Source organism: Staurois parvus, unplaced genomic scaffold (genome assembly GCF_062004578.1).
Source record: "Staurois parvus isolate SC_StPar_1 unplaced genomic scaffold, SC_StPar_1.0 ptg000120l, whole genome shotgun sequence".
NCBI lineage: Eukaryota > Metazoa > Chordata > Amphibia > Anura > Ranidae > Staurois > Staurois parvus.
This window is the reverse complement of record NW_028317916.1, coordinates 2217102-2240373: the sequence shown is the minus strand read 5'-3', so window position 1 is coordinate 2240373 and position 23272 is coordinate 2217102. Positions and strand designations below refer to the sequence as shown.

The window sequence follows — 23272 nt, the reverse complement described above, 5'->3', positions numbered from 1 at the left end:
GAAAAGTGGGTCTCTTGTAGACCAACCACATCAGCTTTAAGGGAGGAAAAAGTCTTGAACGCTTTAGCCCTCTTGTTTGGGGTATTCAAACCCTTAACATTAAGGGTTATGACATTGAGAGGGCTCATTTTAGTATAGAAAAAGTGGAGGGAGGCAGGGGCCGCTGTAGTTGGGTCCAGCAAAGAGGGCATTCCAGTGGGATGGGGGGGAGGACAAGGAGAGGGAAAGAGAAAAGCAAAGAAGAGGAAAAAGAGTAATACAGGTAACTTTAACAACCATAACTGGGCTATGGAAGATAGAGTCCAGAGTAAAGGTCTCTTTCACAAATACCCCGGTAATTGGAAAGGGAAGTAGAGGTGGGGCGCAGTGACTACCACCTGGGGACATTATAGCACAGGCAAATAATTAACAGTAGTGGAAGGGCACATACCCATGTTGTTAAGGTCCGTTGGTGAGCCTCAGGAGGTGTGGGAGTCTGTAGATTTAGCAGGTGGGCTGAAACATCAATGGGCTATGAAAGAATATGTAGGTCCAAACGTTGGGAGCTAGTAGTGACACAGGACTCCTGAGTTTCACCTCAAGGGAGCACGGAGGTGGAATTGATGACAATCTGCAGAGTAAAACAATAAAAACAGTGCATTAGCAATAGGGGAAGGAATGCGGTATTAGTATGCAAATCAATAAACGGAGGGGGGGTGAAGAAAAAAAAATTGGGGGGGGGCCAACTTGAAGTTGGACTGAGGTTAGTGCAAGCATAGCACATTTAGCAAAGGCCAGGAGGGCCTGGCAGGGTAGAATTGGGGCAAGGTCCAGCATACTGGCAAAGCAGGTCACATGGATGAGAGATAAAGAGACATGATAAAGTTTCTGCAGGTGTCAGCAGGGGAGGTTGTAGTGAGATTAGCGTAGCGGTGCTGAAAATTCAGCCTTCTGGGATGTCCGTGGTAGTAGCCGGAGAGATGACCTAGCTTGTTCTGGCCAGGACAACCGCGGTCAGGAGAATCTGGAATGGATTTTTGTAGAGAGCAGAATGCAGAGCGTCTACGAAATGATGTAGAGGGAGCGTCGGAAGAAAGGAGTTGAAGATCTTCAAGGGTGGACTGCAAATTTTCCTGGGTACGGCAGGTGTGCTTGCGACCTTGATAAGAGAAGGAGACCGCAAGTGGAAAGTGCCATCAGTATGTGATGTTGTGTTGCAGTTGTGGCTTCATAGGCCTGCATTTGGCAATAATGAGAGGAGAGAGGTCAGTGAACAGCTGGTGACCTTGGAATATTAAGGAATCTTTTTCACGAGCAGCCACAGGGAGTTGCTCCTTAGTCCAGAAATAGTGTAACCGAGCAAAGATGTCCCTAGGAAGACCGTCAGCTCTCGGGGGACGCGGTCTAGTTTGAGGTGTTCCATTGAGATGGCTGGAGAAAGTTCCTGGAAGAGTGCCGTTACAGTGGATTGTAGATCTGGGTTCGATTTAGGGAGACTACAAATCCCCAAATTGGAGCAGCGGGATTGATTTTCAAAATCCTCCAAACATGATTGTACGGAGAGATTTTTATCTATAAGAGCCTCTAGTTCCACATCATGACGAAGTATTGCAGTTTCCAAGTCATCTACTCGAATTTCCACTTCAGCTAGGCGATAGCAAAGGTCATGGATCTCGCGGGAGATGTGATCAGTTATTCAGTCAGATGTGGCTTTTAGTGATTTCTTTAATAGCTGTTCAAATTGCCGTAGTTGTTGTGGGGAGAAATTCTCCAGAGCAAATCCCTGTGAAGTATCTTGTGTCCCCTCCATCTTCCTGTGGTGTCTCAGAGAGCTGGAGGAGGATGGCATGAGGAGGCAGTGCCTGAAGCCGTAGGAGGCACCATTTTGGACAGGGCCCGTAGCAGGGCTTCTTTCTTTTTGCGGGGCCCCACTGAGACCATTGCCACCATGTCAGGGGGGTTGCGGTGGTAAGGGGCAGCGTCAGAGGTGCGTGGGTGGACCGAGAGAGCAGCCTGGTTAGTGTGTCCCAGGTGTGCTCTAGGAAGCAGCAGCCATTCTTGGCAAGCTCCAAGCATGCGCCTAAGTTAAGTAGTCTTAAGTAAGCACTTCTAGCGAGATCTGGGCATTATGTTACCAGTGTATGTATGCTTGGTATAAATTCACTGTTTATATGTATGAAATTGCATCATGTGGCTAATGATTGCTTGCAGATTAGAGTCTGTGTGTAAGCTAACAGATCTGCCAGACAGGGATAAGTGTGTGTGGTAGCCTATCAGACCAGTCGGCTGACAAACTGCAGGTGTTGGCAAGCTTACCATAAGTCCATGTTCGGTGTGTTTGGCAATGGAAAAAATAATACAAGAATTGTAGCTCGCAGTTTAGTGTCAGGAGTCTCAGAAGGGTGGGGTAATCACTAGCTGCTCCACAGCCCTGGAGTACACCAGATTGTATGAAAGAGTTGTATCTGCTTGTGTGTATTCTGCAAGATAAATCTTGAGTCCCTGTTTTGGTGACCAGCGGTACTACAGACTGTTGATAACTATATGAAAACTGGCTTTACCTTCCCAAACTAAGCTTTCACCTCATTCCTTCTCCACAAGCAAGGTTTGTGCACCAGATAGCAAGCTACATTGAGTGTGTATTCTTGACATTGTGTTTACGATTGTTAACTGTGTTAAGATTAGGGAACTGATTTCTGAGGGCATGCGACAAATGGTGATAACTCCTCTATCACCCGGCCTCCCTTGTGCTTTTATGCTTACTAACTCTGCCCATGATGTTTTCTGTGGCAGTGGTCGGATTTGCTTAGGGCATGCTTTTACTTCGTTACCCATGTATTAAAGGCTGGGAGCAACTGGCCTGCAGAAGTTCACTTTTTGCATCATTTTGTTTATATAAAAGACATACATGTCTTTTTGCCCCACAATCCCGTTTGTTTTTCTCTTCATTGTTATTGTGGACAAAAAAGTCTGAGTGGTCAGCTACAAGATGCAAAGCCTAGGTGACCTGCTAAATCTGTGTGAGGTCAGGCATCCCGACAATGGAGTAGCTGATCTGCGCCCTAGCTGGGCATGATCAGGCAGAGGAAGCCCTTGTATTGGCATCACAGTATGTGGCTCATGACTCCCCAGAGTTGGAGTCCAACATACAATTTCTAGGTGCGGTGAAACCACCAATACACATCCAGTTCATTCTGCTGCACTGACAAACAGAGCATCAACAACAGGCAGACCTCTATCAAGCAAAGCGTTATCAGCAGGCAGGCAGAGCTCCGACAAGCAATGTCATCATCTTCTGGAGCTCCATCAAGCAATGTCATCACCTTCTGGAGCTCCATAGATGCCAGTTTGAGCTTCAGCAAGTAAGGCAGCAACACCAGCTAGAGCAGGGATGGGCAAACTTTTTGACTTGAGGGCCGCAATGGGTTCATATATTGGACCCAGGGGCCGGACCAAGAGTAGATGAATGATGTGTATGTGTCATCCATAGTAAGTATAGTAATATTCCCCCATAGTAAGCATAGTAATTAATCCCCCATATAGTAATTCATCCCCCCTATAGTAATTCATCCCCCATATAGTAATTAATCCCCCATATAGTAATTCATCCCCATAGTAATTCATCCCCCATAGTAATTCATCCCCCATATAGTAATTCATCCCCCATAGTAATTCATCCCCCATAGTAATTCATCCCCCATATAGTAATTCATCCCCCCTATAGTAATTCATCCCCCATATAGTAATTCATCCCCCCTATAGTAATTCTATAATTCTGTCTCCTGTGAGGACAGATCCTCACAGGAGACAGATTTTCATGCTGCCCCGGTCTTCAGGGCAGACTGTGAAAGGAGCCTAGCGGGAGCCTAGCTCCGCGGGCCGGATTAAAAGGTCCGCCGGGCCGTATACGGCCCGCGGGCCGTAGATTGCCCATTGCTGAGCTAGAGCTAGCTAAAGTCCAACAGAACAGGTCTGCATGTTCCATGGAGTCCATGAAAAAACGAGTCTATATAAGTCCCCTAGACAAGTTCCCAGGTATGGACAGAGATGGCGATAGGGACACTCTGCTTTTGGGTTTAATACTGCTGTAAGTACTTTCAAATCCTTGTAAGCAAACATTTATTATATTGCAGCTTATCAATATTTAAAGATGGTAGCTGCATTTGTTTTCTTTTTTTTTTAGGATTATTTACTTATTTTTTTACCTGGCAATCCAGCCAGTAAGTCTCTTATTTTTTTTTTAACAGAATAAGCTCCTGCAAATATGTTCGTTAGTGTTGAGACAAATTATTTAACACAGCTGTGTTTACAATGATCAGCTTTTATTTATTCATGCATAACCTTTTTCCTAGAAGAAAAAAAACCTGTTGCTGTAACTGTAGTGTGAGCTGGAGTTTGGCTTCAATTTTGTTAGATGTAATATCCGATTTAGATACACTAACACTCCCCTTCCCTTAGACAGATAATGCTGCTGTCCAAAGATACCCCTATGCTCTTTCATGCAAAGCAGGGGCACTGCAATATCGGAGGTGTGTTACTACCAGATCACCAGATGAAACCAGAGAGGTAAAAAGCCTAAAATAAAACTAATGCAGTCACCACATCTAAGGATTGGAAATCTGCAATATTACATTTTTTATTTTGGATTTAATACCGCTTTAGTTCATTACTGCTCAGAGGCAAGGCCCTGAATGTATTTGAGTCTTCTGGAGGTCCAAGAAGGAGACCATATATGGTAATTAATAAATGGATGGTACCACTTCACATCAGAGATGTACTGCAACTGCACCCTGATACCCTACAGGAGCTGATGAATAAGTAGCAGTTCCTCCACACATCTTATTGAGGTCTGGCAGTTTGTACTGCACTGAGGGCCCCAGGCAGAGGATCAGTCAGTGGAAATTGCTGATTTCTATACTACTAACAAAATGTCTGACACCTGGAAGACTACTACATTCAATTAGCATGGAGGAAATGCAGCTGGACCTTCCTCTTAGGACAGCCAAAGGTCCAAAGCACCCAGACCTTCAGGAGCCAAACCAAAAGTTGTGGACACCAGCCAATATTTTGTTTGTTACAAGGTGTGTAACCAAAGTGTTTGACAAAGTTACCACTGTCCAAAGAATAACTGGGTTTGAGGTGACCTTAGTGCACTGTGAGCTTGTACGCTCTAAGGATCTTATTCCCTGCAAGACAAAGTCCTTGGGCGTAACAACCCGGCAGTACCCATAGCCTGTGTTTACATAGACGGGGGTGCTGGGTGAGGAATCCAACTAATGAGATGCCATCCCCACTAGTATGTTATTGGGTACTGAGCTAGGGCTGTTGCTAGCCTACTTTCACCAAGTTCAACCCTCTTGGAATCTACAAATCCACCCAGGCCCCAGATTCACTTAAAAAGGAATATTCTGATGAGGGTCAGAGGAAGAATCACTGTGTGCCAGGGGTCTCCAGAGCAAGGCTTGAAGTGGAACTTAACATCATTAGTTTTGGAGACCATCCAGTTATGTGTGATGTACAATGTCATGATATGTACAATTCAGAGACTCCCACTGCCTCAATAGTGAACAGCAGCAGCCACCAGTCCTCCTTGAACTGGCTGCTGGGCACCACTACTGTTTAAGGAAGGGCCAATCACTCCTGTCCAGACCCCTGTGAACCTGGCCCAGAGGGCCTGAGGCCTCCTCAGCCTGTCATATCCCTGGCACCTGTGGCAGATAGCTCCAAGTTCTCTGAGAGTGTTAAAATTGACAGCAGCCTGCAAGGGGTTTTTCTCACAGACCACCATCCAGGGATGACAAGATGAGGGTATATTGGAAACCGGACAGACTGTACTGAGTCTTTTGACCAAAGAGTGTTAGACCACAAGTTGGTTGTATCCGACAAGTCTTGAGAGCAGCTCTTGCAGATCACTCCTGAGATTTCTCTTGCATAGCATATGAGGATACAAAAAAGGCCCATCTTGCCTGCATCTTTTACTGGCCACACTTGGGAAATGATATTACTAATTATTCCCGGTCCTATGTTGCTTGTCAGTGAGCTGGCAAGACTGGAGACACAAGTAGAGATCTACTGAAGTCATTGTCCATGTTAAAGAGTCCTTCTAGGTGATGACAATAGACTTTATTTGCTATTATCCTTATCCAGCAATTCAGAGAATGTTTCATCACCCCACCATAGTACATATGCTACTTGGCACTTGAAAGCAGTAACCCTCAGCTCCGTCTAGGCAGACAAGGTTGCGGGTGCATTGGTAAATATCTTTGCTAAAATATGTTTTCCCTGTGAGATGCTCATGGATCTCAGCACGCAATTTATGTCTGTCCTGATGCAATGCCTTTGTTTGAAGATGCAGATGGAGCATTTCATATCCAGTCTCTACAAACTGCAGGTCAGTAGGGAGAGAGAATTGTTATTGATCCACCTGCTCTTGGCCTATCATGAAGTACCCCAGGCATCTTTATCTTTAAGCTCCTATCTTGTAATGGTCTCCATACCCCTTAATGTCATCCAGATTTGAAAAGGGCAGAATGTTGGTCTCAATTTATAAGTATGACCTTAAACTCTGGGCACTCTGATGCACCTGGTATGGGAAAACCTTACACAGGATCAAGCCTCTAAGAAATAGTGGTTTGACTGGACTGCCTGGGAGAGGGTATCCAAAGGAGGCCAAAAAGTGTAGTTATTGTTCGGTCCTCAGAATAAGCTGCAAGCCACACTGTATTTAAGAAATTAAGTGATGAGACCTACCAGGTATCCTTTGATGACCAGGATATGTGGCTCAAAGTGTACCATGCAAACATTTTCAGGTGCCCTTGGTAAGTTTCAGATGATTCCCCAACTGGCTACAGAGCAACAGGCTGAGATGTCTGAAGTGCTGGGTCCGCATCACGGTATCCTCACTGCATCCGCCATGTACATATGGGGAGCCACAACCCTATTAGGCAGTCAGTGTACAGAATGTAGATATTAAGAGGGACATCAAGGAAATTCTGACACTGGGGGTGATATAGAAGTCTTAGAGGTAATGGACATAGTGCTAGCACCCAAACTAGTTCAGACCACCAGTTTTTAAGTAGACTATCAGAAACCGAATGCAGTCTTGGCCTCCCATGCCTACCCAATGCCAAGGGTTGATTAATTTTTGGTCAAGCTGGTTGGTGCCCGCTATTTAACACTGACACCCCAGCCTATAGCGTGGACACCGTGTTGATCCAGGTAAACCCAGCTGGGGAGAAGCATTTCTGTACCTCAGATGGAAGCTGCTGCCTAGGCAAGGAAGCCTGTGCCACCATGGAGAAGAAATGCTTGGCAATTGTATGAGCTCTTTAAAAAATGCAGCACTATCTCTAAGGAGCGTGAGTTCACAGCAATCACTAATTACAACCCCTTTTAGCTGGATATACAGAGTTACTTGGGACAGTGGAAAATGGTTATGCTGGACCAATTTGTGCAGTGATACAATTTTATTTTTCATCAGAAGAAAGGGAATAATCATGAGAATGGTGATGGTCTGTTCCACCAGGCAGAACCCTTGATTTAGATGTGTTGGCTAACCCATTTAGACTCCGCTATGCATGAGATGTCATTTGAAATATATAAATGAGCTGTTCTCGAAACCATTTTATCATTTTCTATTGTACAGCGCTGAGCAAACCCCTTGGCGCTATATAAACTCGATGTAATAATAATAATAATTTTAGTGGTCGGTAGTGCACAGGTGCCTTTATTAATTTAATAGTCAGAGTAGTAGGCACATGTTTTGTAATTTAAAATTTGAATAGGCAGATTTTGGGCTTGGATATTGGGGGGAACACCTAGCTGATAATGACCCTCTGACAGATCATGTAGACTTTTCAAATAAGGGGTGGACAGCTTTCCCCTCACCAGCTAAAGTCAAGGGGATGCTTCAGATCTGATGGCAGAATTAGCAGGGGGCTGAGGTAATTCCATATAGGAGGAACCAGACTGTCTGCTGCAACACTCATTTTCTTAAGAGCAGCGGATTTGTGTATCATCTCTTATGAAGTTCAAAATATTAATCGCAGGGAGATGAAACCTATTCCTTCTGATACTATGCATTGCGAGCTCTATGCAGATGCAGACTTGTATGTTCTGGCTATACAAAGTTGCCTAAGGACCAACAACAATGTTAAATGCGGCCATAAATAAGGTACCTTGAATTACTGCTCGGTGTCCAATGTTCGTGGCAATATATAATGCGTGGTGGAATCATTTTCATACATGTGCACACTCCATGCTCGCATTTGCAGGTGTGTATTGATTTTATTTATAAAGGCATTATAAATCTTCCTTCCTGCACCTTGTGTTTTTCACCTGCATAAGATGTGCAGTGACATGGTTGCTAACCACCCACAACGTTTTTTTTTTACTGACAAAACAGTTATTTTAATATGTAAACATTAACAATATTCATAAGAAGTAATCTGCCTATTTTTGCGCAGAAAAAGTCAACACAGTGTGATAACGTGACCATGACTAGGATTATGAAAAACCTGGAAAGTGGGGAACCTTGGGATGGAGCAGAAAAATAAGCTCTGGGGCAAATATGGCATGCCGATGCAAATGGTGGTGATGTTCAGATTGCGTCTTACACTGCACTCCTATGCCACAGTCTTTGTACCCACAAAATACTCCTAATTACTGCGACACATGTGACAGTCGCACAGACAAACAAAAACCCCAGGACAAATCTTTTTTTTTTTTTTACAATTTTTCATTTACATTTTTTTTCAATCACATTTACTTTTCTGCACTTTTACTTTTCATAAAAAGATATCACTTTGTCTGACAGCCTACCTTAGAGCCGATCTCCAGGTTTTAGTGAAGTTGAAATAGTTCATTTGGATCAGCTTGGTCCATGCAAACTATTTCCTTCCCTAACAGTAGCAGTGGCTTTTATCACTGTATGAAATGCGTCGAGGATCACCTACTGTGTTCCTGCAGTGGGATGATAACTTTGTGTCCTGCTCCCAGAGCAAAATTGAGTTAGGATTAGTGCTGTTTAGCCATTCATAGGAGGTTTTGTATTCTATGAATTAATGCAAAGCTTCCTCTGATGGGCTGAGGGAGAGAGGTGTGTGGATGACGTCATGATCTCCACATCAGCCAATCAGAGGAAACTTTGTATTCATTCATAGAATACAAAGCTCCTTGTGAATGGCTGAATAGTAATCGGCCTGATTCGATTTTGTTCTGGGGGTTGGACAGGAAGTTGCCATCAAAATGTTGGAACACAGCACAGCTGAGCCTACATACAGCTTATACAGCACTGCACAGGTTAATGCAGGACCTATGTCTGTAGTCTGGAAACTGCATTTTCCTGCAAATAAATTACATATCCCACTGTCTCTGGGTCTTTCAGTCTATAGCTGGTACCGATGAAAGCAACTAACAGAGTTTACCATGATGGAAGAGGTGTGTGTTTCATAAAACCTTTGTGATGCAACACAAAGAAATGGCTAGGTATGCATGTGATCCAGAACAAGAAGTTGCTTGTCCCTCTGGTGAACAGGGAAAAGGTAGGTGGATCAGTGAATGAACATAGGCGAATCGATCAGTCAAGATACTACAAACTGCAGCCACAATATATGAGCCCATCATCCGCATGGGAGAGTGTATTGTAAGACTTGTTTACCGATTTCCAGCATTTTGCCACCAACAGGATAAAACAATACAATATTTTATGGCATATGTCAAGTTTTTGTATATCCCTTTTCTTTTAATTTTTCTTTGTACAGATTTCTATGCACTGCCCACCTAGGTATATTAAATTATAAAATTAGCAAGTGCTTTCTGTGTACTAATCTGAGAATGTATACACCTAGACAGATTGGTGCATTATGTTAACTGGGGTCTGTAAACCTGGGATAATTTCACTGTAAATCTGCATGAAATTGCATCATGTGACTACTGATTTAATGTAGACTAGTTGTTCATGTATAAAGTAGCAGATCCGCCAGACAGGCATCTGTGTTGTTTATATGGCTGCCTAGCAGACCAGTCAACTGACAACCTGCAGTTGGTGGCAAGCTACTTTAAGTCATGTGAGTGCATATGCTAGTCGGAAATGGGATAATGCAACGATTCTTGCTCACAAGATAGCTTGAGGAATTTCAGAAGTGTATGACAATCACTTGGCTGCTCCACAGCCCTTAGAGTGTGCCAGATTGTATGCAAGAGTTATATCTGCATATGTGGGTCCAGCCAGTTAGATTTTGAGACAGTGGTATAGCAGGCTGTAAAAACTGTCACACCTGGTTTTATCTTCTCAAAATGAATTCTCGCCTGATTCATATTTTATCAAAGAAAGCACCCAAGTCACCTTGGACATGCGCCTGTGGCATCTGGTGGCAGAGTGTTATTACCTGTGTTTGAGTTGGGGAGCTTTGGGTCATTGCAACAATTTGCCTGTGTGCTGGTCTTTTATGGGGGATGCACTGCAGACAGTGATACCTTGTGTATCTTCTGGCCTTTCCCATCCCTTTACACTTGGTACCTCTTCCATGACAATCATAATGCACTTAGCATCTGTAGTGCACCCCCTAAGAAGCCTCTGGTGAACTTGATTCCTTTTCCCCAGTTAAAGCAAGCACAGTGAGGCACACATCATTTTCTCTATTCTTCCACTGACTCAGATAGACCAGTCGAGAGGTATCTTTTTGATGTTTTATTGGAACATTGAGGTTTGATGGGGTGAAGGGAGCATGGGTTACTTCAAACTGGTGAACTGAACTGAGGATTCTTCTCTATCTCACTGAGCTGCACAAAACATCCCACAGAATCTCTACTGCTGATGGGTGATTATGATTTCTTCCAAAAGACCAAGAGCTACACACAATCACTAAAATCCAGCACTTAGGTCATCTACTCACAATGCCACAGGATCATCGCCTCCTTCTGATATCCACCGGATACTCTTCAGTGAGGGAGATGTAGACTCACAAAACCATAAGACAGTTGGACACTTTTCCAAAATTCCTCCTGGCACTGTCCAGTGAGCTTCCCCAGACCCAAACCGATTCCTAGACTAAGTTTGCAAATAGGTCCCCCAGCTAAGATCTTGATTTCTTCTAGATGGTGCCTCCAATGATCCTGCCCCCAGGGATAGAGGCCCAGCACAGGGGTCTCCTGCAGCAGCACTTGACCTAGGAATGCTCTCTCTCTGTCGCAGACTATTAATTGACTCTCCAGCCACCTACTGGGCATACCTCCATAGGGATTAGCTGGATAACTGATAAATATTCAGGCTTCAGGGGCCGTGACCAGATGTAGAGATCGGCGGACATCCAGGAGAAGAGCTCCTGCAATCCTGTCTAAATCCATTGGCAGCCTACCTGCATAAAGCCAGTTTAGCTCCTGTCCAGTGCTGTGTTCTGTCGCCCGCCTCACAGGCACCCTAACAATGCCTTCAAAGAGCTGCTCCACCACACAGGCACAGTGTAAACAGCTGTTTCCGCCTCCTGCCCAGTAATCTGGTAACATCTTGGCTGCAAACCTGCAGACACTACTCAAGGAGATGGAGGTGGCAGAGGACACTGTGTGGTGGGCTGCTCTTCTGGCTCTCTCTCAACAGAATGATACGACCATCATTCTTGCAGCAATAGAGCAGAGCAAAACCTCATTACTAGTGTAAATTGACTGGCTCACAGATGAGTACAACCTGATCAGAAACCATCTAGATAAAATTCGGGTCACTTTATGGAGACAGAATTGCAAATCCCTGCCACAGAAGACCCTACTTCCCAACATTTATCTCCATCGTTGAGCTGCAGTGCATAGTTGTGTCTTTGATATGATGATGATGCTGAAAACAGGCTCCGCCGTAACTATGTTTGTGTCCTTGGTCTCTTGCTGAATCACCGAGCAGGCCAGAACAATCAATCCCTGCTCCACTGAATACAGAGGAGCTTGACTAAGTTTACCTAAAAACCTGCACTAATCTAGGAGGGTGCCACACATGAAATGCAGGAACCCTTGTGAACCAATGGCTACGTGGACACTGCAGGAAAAACCAGTGCAGTACAACTGTGCCTATTCAAATACAAACATTTAAATCAACATTACTGTATTAGAAAATACAAAGGTAGTTGAGTCTCAAAAATCTGAGGCTACTAAACTTTGCGGGAACACCTTCCAGAGGCAAAAAAGTAGGTGCAGAGTGTAGGCTTCCCCTAATATAAAACTTCTCCCTGGCTCAAACCTCAACAGCCAGCTTCCAGACTAGTCAGGCTCTTTAACATTCATAATGTTATAATTACATTAGCCCTGTTGGAACATTCATCAGAGACTCGCAAGTGCCAAATTAACCAGAATGTATTGGGAAACTAAAAACCATATGTTCCTCCTGGACAGTTTAGTGTAGCTGTCCAAACTGCTCATATAAGGACAGGGTCTCTTGGATAATAGAAGCTTATTTGCAGTAATTTGCGACCATAAAGAATAAAGTAATATTTTTAGATCTTCTTGGTGTGACTTGGCATCAGTGACTATCAAACTGCGCCAAATGGTTTTTTTTTTTTCTGGTCCAATTAGAATAAAACCATTCAATACGCAACAGGGGGCACAGCTAGTACAGATACAGACCTCCTTGTAGCTTAGGCTGAAAGACGCATGTTTTACAGCACTTTTGCTTTCATATATGCTGCATACCAAAGACTCTTTTAATATAGTGTAGTGTTTGAAGTCAATGTGCTTCAGTTAACACTGACAAAAACCATACCTCAGATTGTTATGTTTGTTTGAAAATGTTAATTTACTGTACATCTTAAACTTTTGAACATCCAGTACAAATCAGGTTTGTGAAAATTGCTTAATATTTTCCCAGTTCCCAGTGGTTCAGAATGACCCTCCCAGTCCTACCTCACCATCGTATTTTAATGCAGGGTTTCTTTCCAGACAGGTCTACTTCTCATTTCCTGCGTATTCTAAAGGGTCATTTAAAAAAAAATACACCCTGTGAAAACTGTATTATGATTTTAGTACTGTGCTTACCAGAATCTCCATTCAGCTATTGCATTAATCTGTGATTATCCATGTGTGATTTCACTGTGCTATATAATGGCAGCTTAAGTTTGTTGCACCTCTGAAAAATCAGACATGGGATGATTTATATAATGAATTATGTTCTAACAATAAACACAAGAACTTTGGAGAGCTGTATTTATTTAGTACGTAGCCTATGACATCACAATCTAGTCCTCAAATTCTCCTTTGCCTCATATGTAGTAAGCTACTAATCAAAAAAGGGTCAAAGGTCGGCCTTCTCATGTGGATGTAGTTTGGCATTTCAGATCATCTTTTCCTTTATATCTGTATATAATAAGGAATGAACAAACATACAAAAGAAGGGAAGGGCTTTAACTGAAACAAATGGTGTGGCAACTCACTAGTCATACTATATGCTGTATGCCAAGTTCACTTGAATTGTGTTCCGATGATGCTATTATTATATGTCATTATAATACTTTTTATATGCATTACATTACATATTTTAGCACTCCTTTTCCAACTATATCATTTCCTTTAAAATATATATTTTAAAGACAAGCTTTATGCTTAAATCACATAAACTACTAATGTTTGCCATGCAATTTTGCAACTGTGCTAAAGTCAGGATGGTCACTTAATATATTCTATTCCAAGTTTTATATTTTCTATTGCAGCAGGTTATAGCATGCGGTGTTCTGCCACAATTTTTTGCTGTACAGATTTTATTTCTTTGAGATGGCAAAGAACATTTAATGGGTAGAGTTGGGAATACTCAGCCTGCAAATTAAAGGGGCTCACAAAATGACATTTCCAGTACTCCAGATTATGGTCTACATTACAAATTTTCGGCAGGAGGGTGGACTGATGCAATGCAGCCATATCTGGATGGAAAACATAAGACTGCTGTATTTATTTCTGGACCTAATTTTCAACTTTGCTCGCAGTTTACTTTTAATTTGCTATGGTGGCTTTTATAAACTTTTATTCATACAGTATAGGTTTGTAGCATTTGATTACACTAAATCAGGGGTTATTAACCTTTTAATCCAAGGAAAATTGTTACCGTACTGGGACATGAGCAAAGAATTCTTGCCAAAATGTCAGCAAAGACAGACACACATAACATTGGCTATATATATATATATATATATATATATATATATATACACACACACACAAACACACACACACAGTGCCTTGAAAAAGTATTCATACTCCTTGAAATTTTCCACATTTTGTCATATTACAACCAAAACCGTAAATGTATGTTATTGGGATTTTATGTGCTGGATCAACACAAAGTGGTACAGAATTGTAGAGTGGAAGAAAAATGATAAATGGTTTTCAAAATGTTTTACAAATAAATATCTTAAAAGTGTGGCATGCATTTGTATACAGCTCCCTTTACTGTGAAACCCCTAACTAAAATAGTAGTAGTGTTAGCTGCTCAATAGAATAATAAAGTATATGCTAAACCAAGAACTTTTTTTTGAATTTTGGATGGAATGCGGATAGATAAGGAGTTCTGCTAGGTTTTTATTTTTATCCATGGCTCCCTTAGGAAGAATGACCATTTCTGTCTTGCTGATGTATTTACCAAAGTAAGGAAAAGACTTCAAAATGCAAACAAACTTACTACACTGCAAATACAGTGATTGTACATTAAAAATAATTCAAGAGTGTATTCTGAAAACACTTTAATACAGTAGAATATGCCAAATGGAATATGTCCTCACTCAGTATTCTGAAATCCCAGTTGAGAGATGTAGAAATGTAATGAAAAAGCCAAATGGACTTTCAAAGCTGACATTTTCCTCACTATTTTATTTGGATGTTGTGAGCGGATTTTGGATAATTTTAAGGGTCTTGGGGTAGAGAAGTCATTTGTGGTGCTAGATAAATAGTCCATGGTTAAATTGGGTCCCATTGTAAAGTGTAGGAGAACCTCTACACAAATATTAGGCATGTACACAACTGACTGATAAAAAAAAAATCAAACATAATTTATTGCTAATAATTAAGGTTATTTTTTGACAGGAACATTTTTTTTTCATTAGTACAAGCTTTTTATTGCTGTAACAAATACGAGTTGTCACAAGAAAGCATCAAGTCAAACCTTGAATATTCTTTACTTGTTTCAAATATTAAAAACTTTTAGTTATTTTAATGGCACATGGTTTATTAATTCGGTAGAATCCCCAGATAGGTCTAAAATGTCACCTCTAGAAACACCTTTCATAAACTGATGAAATATTTTTCAGATTGAAAGCTCTTAACACTTGTGCAATTTTCCAGTATAAATCATTTTGCAATATTCATAAGGTGTTGAATTTAAAGCAAATGTAATGATGTGAATGAAGAACATTTAACGGACACAGACCTCGTCCCATCTATTCAGCCTTGCCAACTCTTTCATATCCTTCAATTGCTCACAGAGTTTAAGATGAAATCTTCCATCATTTTACCTTTTTAGAACGATGAGTCATTTTATGACCATGTCTGTTTATAGTAATTGATGTCTAGCAGATTGCCTCACCACAGAATGTCCTACAGAAATGTAGAAGGGGCAGCCATACCAGCGCTGCATCAAGCATGGAACAGCACTTGACATAAATATGTCAACAACAGTTAATGCTTGGCTATTAGAAATGTGTAGGAATATCTGTCTATCTCTCACACAGGTACTCTGTGATTTTCTTTTAGTATGGAGCCTGTATGACATTAACTATTTACATCAATTTATCTAGCTGTCCTTTGATGCAATTTAAAACCGGTATGCTTAGCTTTGTTATATAAAATAGCAACTACCTAAGGTTTAGGTTGAATTAAAATTCTGCAAACCTGCATATTTTAATCCCAGAAGTTGCATGCCTGCATGGCTTGCCATTATTTATAACGGTAGAGTACACGTATCATAAATGCATCACATATTCATACATCATAAAATCATATATTTTTCAAAAACATACAAGGCCCTATATTCTGGTAGTGTGATGATCAAGTTCTCAGTAAAACCCAGTCTTCGTTTAAAATAAACATCAAATAACTAATGGATTCCAGCCTGTTTTTGCTGTCAATGAACAACACAATTGTATGACGAAATTAGCACTTGGTTGGTTTTGTCTATCAGCATTTTCTTTTCCAAGTTCTTACAGGTTCATGTTTATTTCTTTAGTATTGCTGTCTATCCATCTTAACCACTTCAATACCGGCACTTCACACCCCCCCCCCCCCCCCTTCCTGCCCAGGCCAATTTTCAGCTTTTAATTCCGAGGTCATGCAAAACTGTACCCAAATGAAAATTTTATCATTTTGTTCACACAAATAGAGCTTTCATTTGATGGTATTTAATCATCCCTGGGTTTTTTTTTTTTTTTTTTGCTAAATAAACAAAAAAGACACGTTTGTCTTTCATTTTGGTTATAAAATTTTGCTAATAAATAATCTTTCTTCATAAATTTAGGCCAAAATGTATTCTGCTACATTTCTTGGTTAAACATTACCCAAATCATGAATGTCACCATTACTGCCACCATTGTAGTATAGCGTCATCATGTAACTGGTGTGGTACTGATCAGGGATACTGACTGGTGACAGCATGTGAAAAAAAATATTTTGACTCATTTTTTGGTTATATATTTTTTGTTTATTACATTTTTTTTTTTCGTACATACTGTGCCTAGAGCAATACAGCGTTACCATAGTAACACTGTACTACCTTTGTGATTCCTCTATAACAGTTAAAATCACTGTTAAAAACAATCATTTTTACTGAATGAAATATATTCATTCAGTGTGTATTGTTGTGATTGGCCATAGTTAATCACATGGCACAGATGGGCTGTGATTGTCCCTGTCTGGTCACAGTGATCACCTGGTACAATCACAGCAATCAACACAATAGTACAAAATGAATGGAACAAATGGAAGCCATCCATTTTGTACAATTATCGTGATCTTCTGTAATTGGTCACAGCACACATGATACCAGCAGCAGCCCAGTACAGTGATCTGTCATTGACTGTGTCCAGTGGGACCAGCACAAGGTGCATTCTGAGGACATCATATGATGTCCACCTGGAAAGGTGTGTGTCCTATAGATAAATGACAGCTAGGCAGGAAGCTGTTAAAGTTTACAATGGGTAAACCTGTGCCAAAGACAATTGTATAACAGCATACTGCCCCCATTTATCATCTTTACCTTTTTTGTTCCGTTTTCTCAGTGTTATGGTCTTGTGTCAATCTTTTAAGTGAGCACCCTGGGCTTTATAATTCTCAAATACTGACTAATCTCTGCTGTTCTTTCAGTCCCAGTAAATCTCAATGTTCTTCACCAATAATATCATTCAAAAGCTGACATCATTTCTAATAGATTCTCACTGCTATATTTTGCTTCTATTAACCTTCTTGACAATGTGATATCTCTGCTTTTTACAATCCAGATTCTCCATAAGTTTAATTTTATGAAGCATGGTTGCAATTACTGTCTACAAAGATCAAGATGTCCAGGGATGTTGTCTTCTCTATTATCAAAGTTTAAGGATAATAAGGATAGTCGTCATTATATTTTTCATGATGTTGAGTTAGTTGCCTTGCACTCCTCAGAACAATGGACTCTTTAATTTCTGTTTATTTTAGGCAATTGGTGTGGTTTGCGGATATTCTTTCACAGAGATTTTACTATTGACATCAGAGCCTATCAGGGCTGGAATTACAATTAGGCATGGTACGCTCATGCCTATAGGCACCCTACTGGGAGGGGTGCCTGAAATCATTGTGACCATTATGACACCTGGGTCCTCTTTAGAAGAGGGAGGCAAAGGAGAAAAGAGGAGGGAGCAAGGTGAAGGAACAGAAGAGTAATCATCAGATCCAGAAATCTGGAGTGGAGGAAGCTGAGAGAAAAAGGAACAGGGGACAAGAGGGGGGGACTTAAGTAGAATAGGTAAGAAGCAGACTATGATAGAGCGTGGTAGGATTGGGCATGGCATGGCAGGGAGAGGAGGGGGGAGTGTTAAGTACAAGGTCTCTTTTAGTGCACAGGAGATGGTGCAATCTGAAATTAAGTTTTTTGTATTATATTGTAATGTTCTGTAATATATTTCATGCATAGAACAAAACAAGGTCCTTCATCTTTCAAACCTCCTTCAGCAAGATGCTGTAGAATGGCTCTACAGAAAGTTTTGCCAGGATATGAGGATTGTGCAAGAGAAAAAGGAAGGATTGTCTGATTCTTTATAATCCATGAACTTTTGTGAGAGTAATTGTAACTTGTACCAGAAAAATATCAGTTTTAGGCGAGACTAGAACGTAGAGAATAGTCCCCGATCATTGTGACATCTCCAACATTGGTCGAAGGTGTTGGGATAGAATTTATGCAGAAATTATGAAGTTTTTTTTCATTCTTTTTTTAAAGGTTTCACCATACAGTTGCCATTAAACCCCCAGGACTGAAATGGATAACATTGGTAACACATATTGTTATACAAATGTGAAAATGCCTGATATATGAAACAATTGTCTATGTGCATTATAGCCCCTTGGGGGGATATCATCAAGTGTGGTAGATAAGTAGTTTTTTTTCTTATCATATGGGATGGTGAAATTTTAAAAATGAAACGATTAAAGGAAATTGAGAGTGTTTAAGGGTCAGTTTAAAAACATTCCGCTAACTGTGGACCATTTGGGTGAGGTGCTGGCAAGTGTTAAAGACAAGTAATGGGGTGTAAAGAAAGCGTGGGAAGGAGAGATGGGGATAGCTGGTTAAGGGAGAGGACAGGGTAGAAGTGGGGGGAAAAAAGGTTGGGATTAAGGAGCAAGGCAAAGGAGGGGGAGGGGCATGATAGTTTGTTCAGCTACCATACCCTCTCCCAGTCACAGCTTACCCCTCAAACACCCCCCCCAAACACACACACACACAGACACCCCTACCCCCCCCACACACACACAACACCCCTACCTCCCACCACCCACACCCCCCTAACCCCCCCTCAAACACACACACGAGACAGAGAGATGCATGGTTACATGAATTAACTTTTTAACCTTGACCAAAAAGGTGAGATAATTACTGAAACTAAGCTGTTATGGCACCTGCATATTTATAAATATATTAGAAAGTGTTTGTAACATTGTATGATCACAACTATTTTAGGTCATAAGATTCTGGGCATATGCATAGAAAGTAAATACATCTGGAGATTGGACAGATCACCTTCTCCATGACATCTGCATAGAGAAGTAGGGCAAAGGGAAGGGCTTTAATTTGAAGAACTTTACTATAGATTTCTCCAGCCCAGTTAGCCAGTCTGGACAACCGTAAAGGTGGCAATGATTGACCACAGGGTAGAGCCTGCCAGCAGAAAGGAGGATTTCAGAAAAGTCTCCAAACACCTATCCACTGAATCTTTAAAGGAGGGGGGTACCCTCAATAGAGATAGTAGATTAAGCACTGAGCGCAAGAGGCTACGGACCATTTTTGTCAAATTCTGCATTCATAGCATACAAGACTTGACAGTTGTCAGGAGGGGGAAATAAACTCAAGTCTGACCAATCGTAAAAGGCCTAACTTGCCTGATCCAGGGTAGCATAGGGCCTGCTACAAAAGGTCTTATTTATGCTCCTGTACTGTACAATAAAGATACATAAAATATTTGCTTTTACATACACTTTAACTGACACATGCTAATGCTGCTAAAATTGGCATGTGTCAGTTAAAGTTATCTTGCATCAAAGACCTTAGGTCACAAAAGTGTTAATGGAAAGTGGTTCTTTGAAAAAATGTTAACATGTCCACAACTATGATCTTGCTCTATAGCATAAAATTGTCCTCGTGTTTTGGGTTAATTTTTCATAATACTAATACAACAAAAAATACCTTGAATAGTTTGCATGTTTTTTATGGCAAGGGATTGTGATTTTATCGTCTTGGTTTAGAAATAAGATTACATTTTGTGTTGGCCTTACTGGGATTTCAGAGAAGCACATGTTCTAAATTTTCTGATGATGGATGAATGATACCTGGCTGATATCTGCACTGGGGAAGCTATTGGGTGTCTTCGTCTTCATGCTAAAATGTTACAAATCTAGTATACCTTTATTTGGGATCACATTTCATACTGTTCTCTTGCATATATTGTATTTTAGACATATAACACTGTATGTCAAAACCTACCACAATTTATTTGTAACATTATGAGGACTTAGAAGCATTACCCTGAACAGCAAAAAAAAAAAATCACACAACTCTACATTGTGCTGCCTTCTAAGCTTACCCACCTGTAGAACTAGATTTAAATGCGAAACATTACAAGCATAGCTATGATTCCAAGGGCAAGTTCACTTTTAGGAACTTGCCCTAAGCCAGTGTTTCTCAACTCCAGTGCTCATGGACCCCCAACAGGTCATGTTTTCAGGATTTCCCTCAGATGAAACAGCTGTGGTAATTACTAAGGCAGTGAAACTGATCAAATCACCTGTGCAAAATAATGGAAATCCTGAAAACATGACCTGTTGGGGGTCCATGAGGACTGGAGTTGAGAAACACTGCCCTAAGCCTAACTCCCCCCCCCCCCCCCCTCACTTCAGCTTGCCATGTTAAATACTTACATTCCTTACCTGTTCCAGTGATCTTCATTGTCTGGCCTTACCTGGCACAACACCACTTTTCCAGCAAAAATGTTCCCACCAGCTGCTAATCTTAGTCCATATGCTCGTTCATTCCTATAGGTGAGCAATGTTTCAGGGACAGTTGTTGATTACATTTTTTTTTACACTATATTTAATAACAAAATACTCTTTTGTGGTTTGAGAAATCCCCTGGTCTTCTCTGCATAGTATGAACCTGGAAGTAATCAGCTCTAGTCACTTTCAAGTTTAGCACTGTCAAACCCCAGCCAACTGTGGCCAGGGACTCTCTACACCACTTGTTTACAAACAAATTAGGCTAATCACTAAGCTGCATGAATTTAGTATGTCATAGCGCTAGGCAGAGTGTTTTCAATAGGCACACATAGAAGCTCCATGCCAACAGGTGACACAAAATGTTATACTGAAAAATATGTCTCGGCTTGGTATAACTATGCTAGACCTGAGGGGAGGTCTCCCATAGAGTTGTGAAGATCCACCCTGGGACTGAACCCTGTTTAGGTCCACTCAAAAAGAATCCTTTAAAAATGTTTGAGAATGGCAGTAGTATAGTTGTAACATCACCTGTTCTTTTTATGACTTAGGTTCATTTGGAACAGCCGGCAGAGTTTGCAACCAGTCATCACGTGGCATGGATAGCTGTGAGGTCATGTGCTGTGGAAGAGGATACGATACCGCTCGTGTTACTAAAATGGTAAAGTGTGAATGTAAGTTTCACTGGTGCTGTGCTGTGCGATGTAAAGACTGTCTTGAAACTGTGGACGTGTACACATGTAAAGCGACCAAAGATGCAGCCTGGATAGAGAGAATGTAGGTGTCCAGGTCACAGTTTTATCTTATCTGAAGGCATATATGCTGTAAATAACTGTGGATTGAAGAGTTGCTCTATTCCTTTATTATACCACTTTTAAATTATAATAACTTATATTGTAAATGAAGTGTTATTGCAACAGTTACTAAAATATATTTGAGACGTCAATTGAAGATGTGTAATTTTTAGTAAATGTATACTACAAAATTTGTATTGTCTGACTTGTGCTAGCACAGATCATACTGGGTGGCTACTGGTTGTTTTTATTGAAAGTGCCATTATCAAACAAGATGATGATACATTTGTGCATTCACAGTGTACAGAATGTGAATGTTCATTTTATAATTCTCCTAAAACTGAATGTGTTGTACCATCTGAAATGAAGATGTGATCTCCTGCGATCACTTCACATACCAGTAATCTAGTCTTCCTATCTCATCACTTTCCATATGTGAAATAAAAAATGAAATTAGGTAAAGTGATCATGTCATTATACAATGTGTATAAATATAAAGAATGTGTAAAACTATACCATAAAGCAGTTGGTATACTATGTAATTACCATGAGTGAAGACTTTTACTGAAGGTTAAGCAGTGTATGGAAAATGTGGTATGTTCAATATCAAGTCTGTGTTGCAGTCTGGCAGTCATTGCTCTTAATTCTAATTTACTTGTATTTTTTCAATTAGCTGCAACAGTTACTTTGATGCTACACATTGATGCTTATGGATCATCATAGCCTACGCCAAAGTATTGTGATGCAAACTTTCTGCAATGAAAGATCACCAACAGACATAAATGAAGTGTTATGTGATTGTGTCACAGGTTGTGCCAGCTGCTTGCTACAACAAAAAGTCACGTAATTCAGGTGACATTTCGTGCAACTGCCACATTGTGAAATCATGTACTTTAGGTGAGGTTTAACCACCTTCTGCATACAAAATAAACATTCCCCCAATACAAATAGGTATGTGCCCCATTGATGTAGTACCTACATATTGACTATAGGGTAGCTCAAATGCTACTGCCATGAAAGAAATCACAACAATTACATTTTAGCAAGCAGTGGACCCATTTTTTACTTTAACAGCTCAATAAAACTACTAGGGAAGCACATGAAATCTTTATGAATGCACTGTATATGCACGACCCCCTAAACGGTTTTCAATTTTGTTATGTTGCAGTCTGATACTAAAGTTGTTTAAATTAATTTTTCTTCAACCATAGGAAAAAAAAGTTACAGTCCTATACCCACAGTTGATCTAGAGGAAGGCAAAAAACCCCCCAGCAAAGTACGATTCAATTTGCGCCTGCTGGGAAAAAATTCCTTCCTGATCCCCCGAGAGGCAATCGGATATTCCCTGGATCAACTTTACCTATAAATGTTAGTATCCAGTTATATCTGTGTATCTAAGAAACAATCCAGGCCTTTTTTTTTTTAAAGCAATCCACTGAGCTGGCCAGAATCAACTCTTGAGGGAGTCTATTCCTCATTTCCACAGCTCTCACTGTGAAGAAACCTTTCCGTGTTTGGAGATTACATTTTTTTTTCCTCTAGACGTAGAGTGCCCCCTTGTCCTCTGTGATGACCTCAGGGTGAATAACTCTACACCGAGTTCACTATACGAACCACTGATGTATTTATGCATGTTGATCGTATCCCCCCTTAATCTCCTCTTCTCAAGAGAGAATAAATTCAGTTCCTCTAATTTCTCCTCATAGCTGAGCACGTCCATGCCTCGTATCAGTTTAGTTGCCCTTCTCTGTACTTTGTTCTTTTTATGAATTGGTGCCCAAAACTGAACTGCATATTCCAGATGAGGT

At 40.9% G+C, this 23272-nt stretch overlaps 1 protein-coding gene across 1 annotated transcript in view; it reads left to right on the top strand.

Annotated features, from left to right (window-relative positions):
• WNT2 (Wnt family member 2) overlaps nucleotides 1–21655 on the top strand; it is a 118036-nt gene extending 96381 nt beyond the window's left edge. Inside the window, exon 5 of the mRNA XM_089672095.1 lies at nucleotides 21222–21655. Coding sequence (XP_089528221.1) covers nucleotides 21222–21451 — 230 coding nt within the window. The 3' untranslated portion in view covers nucleotides 21452–21655. The remainder of the gene's footprint in view (nucleotides 1–21221) is intronic.
• The last annotated feature ends 1617 nt before the right edge of the window (nucleotides 21656–23272 follow it).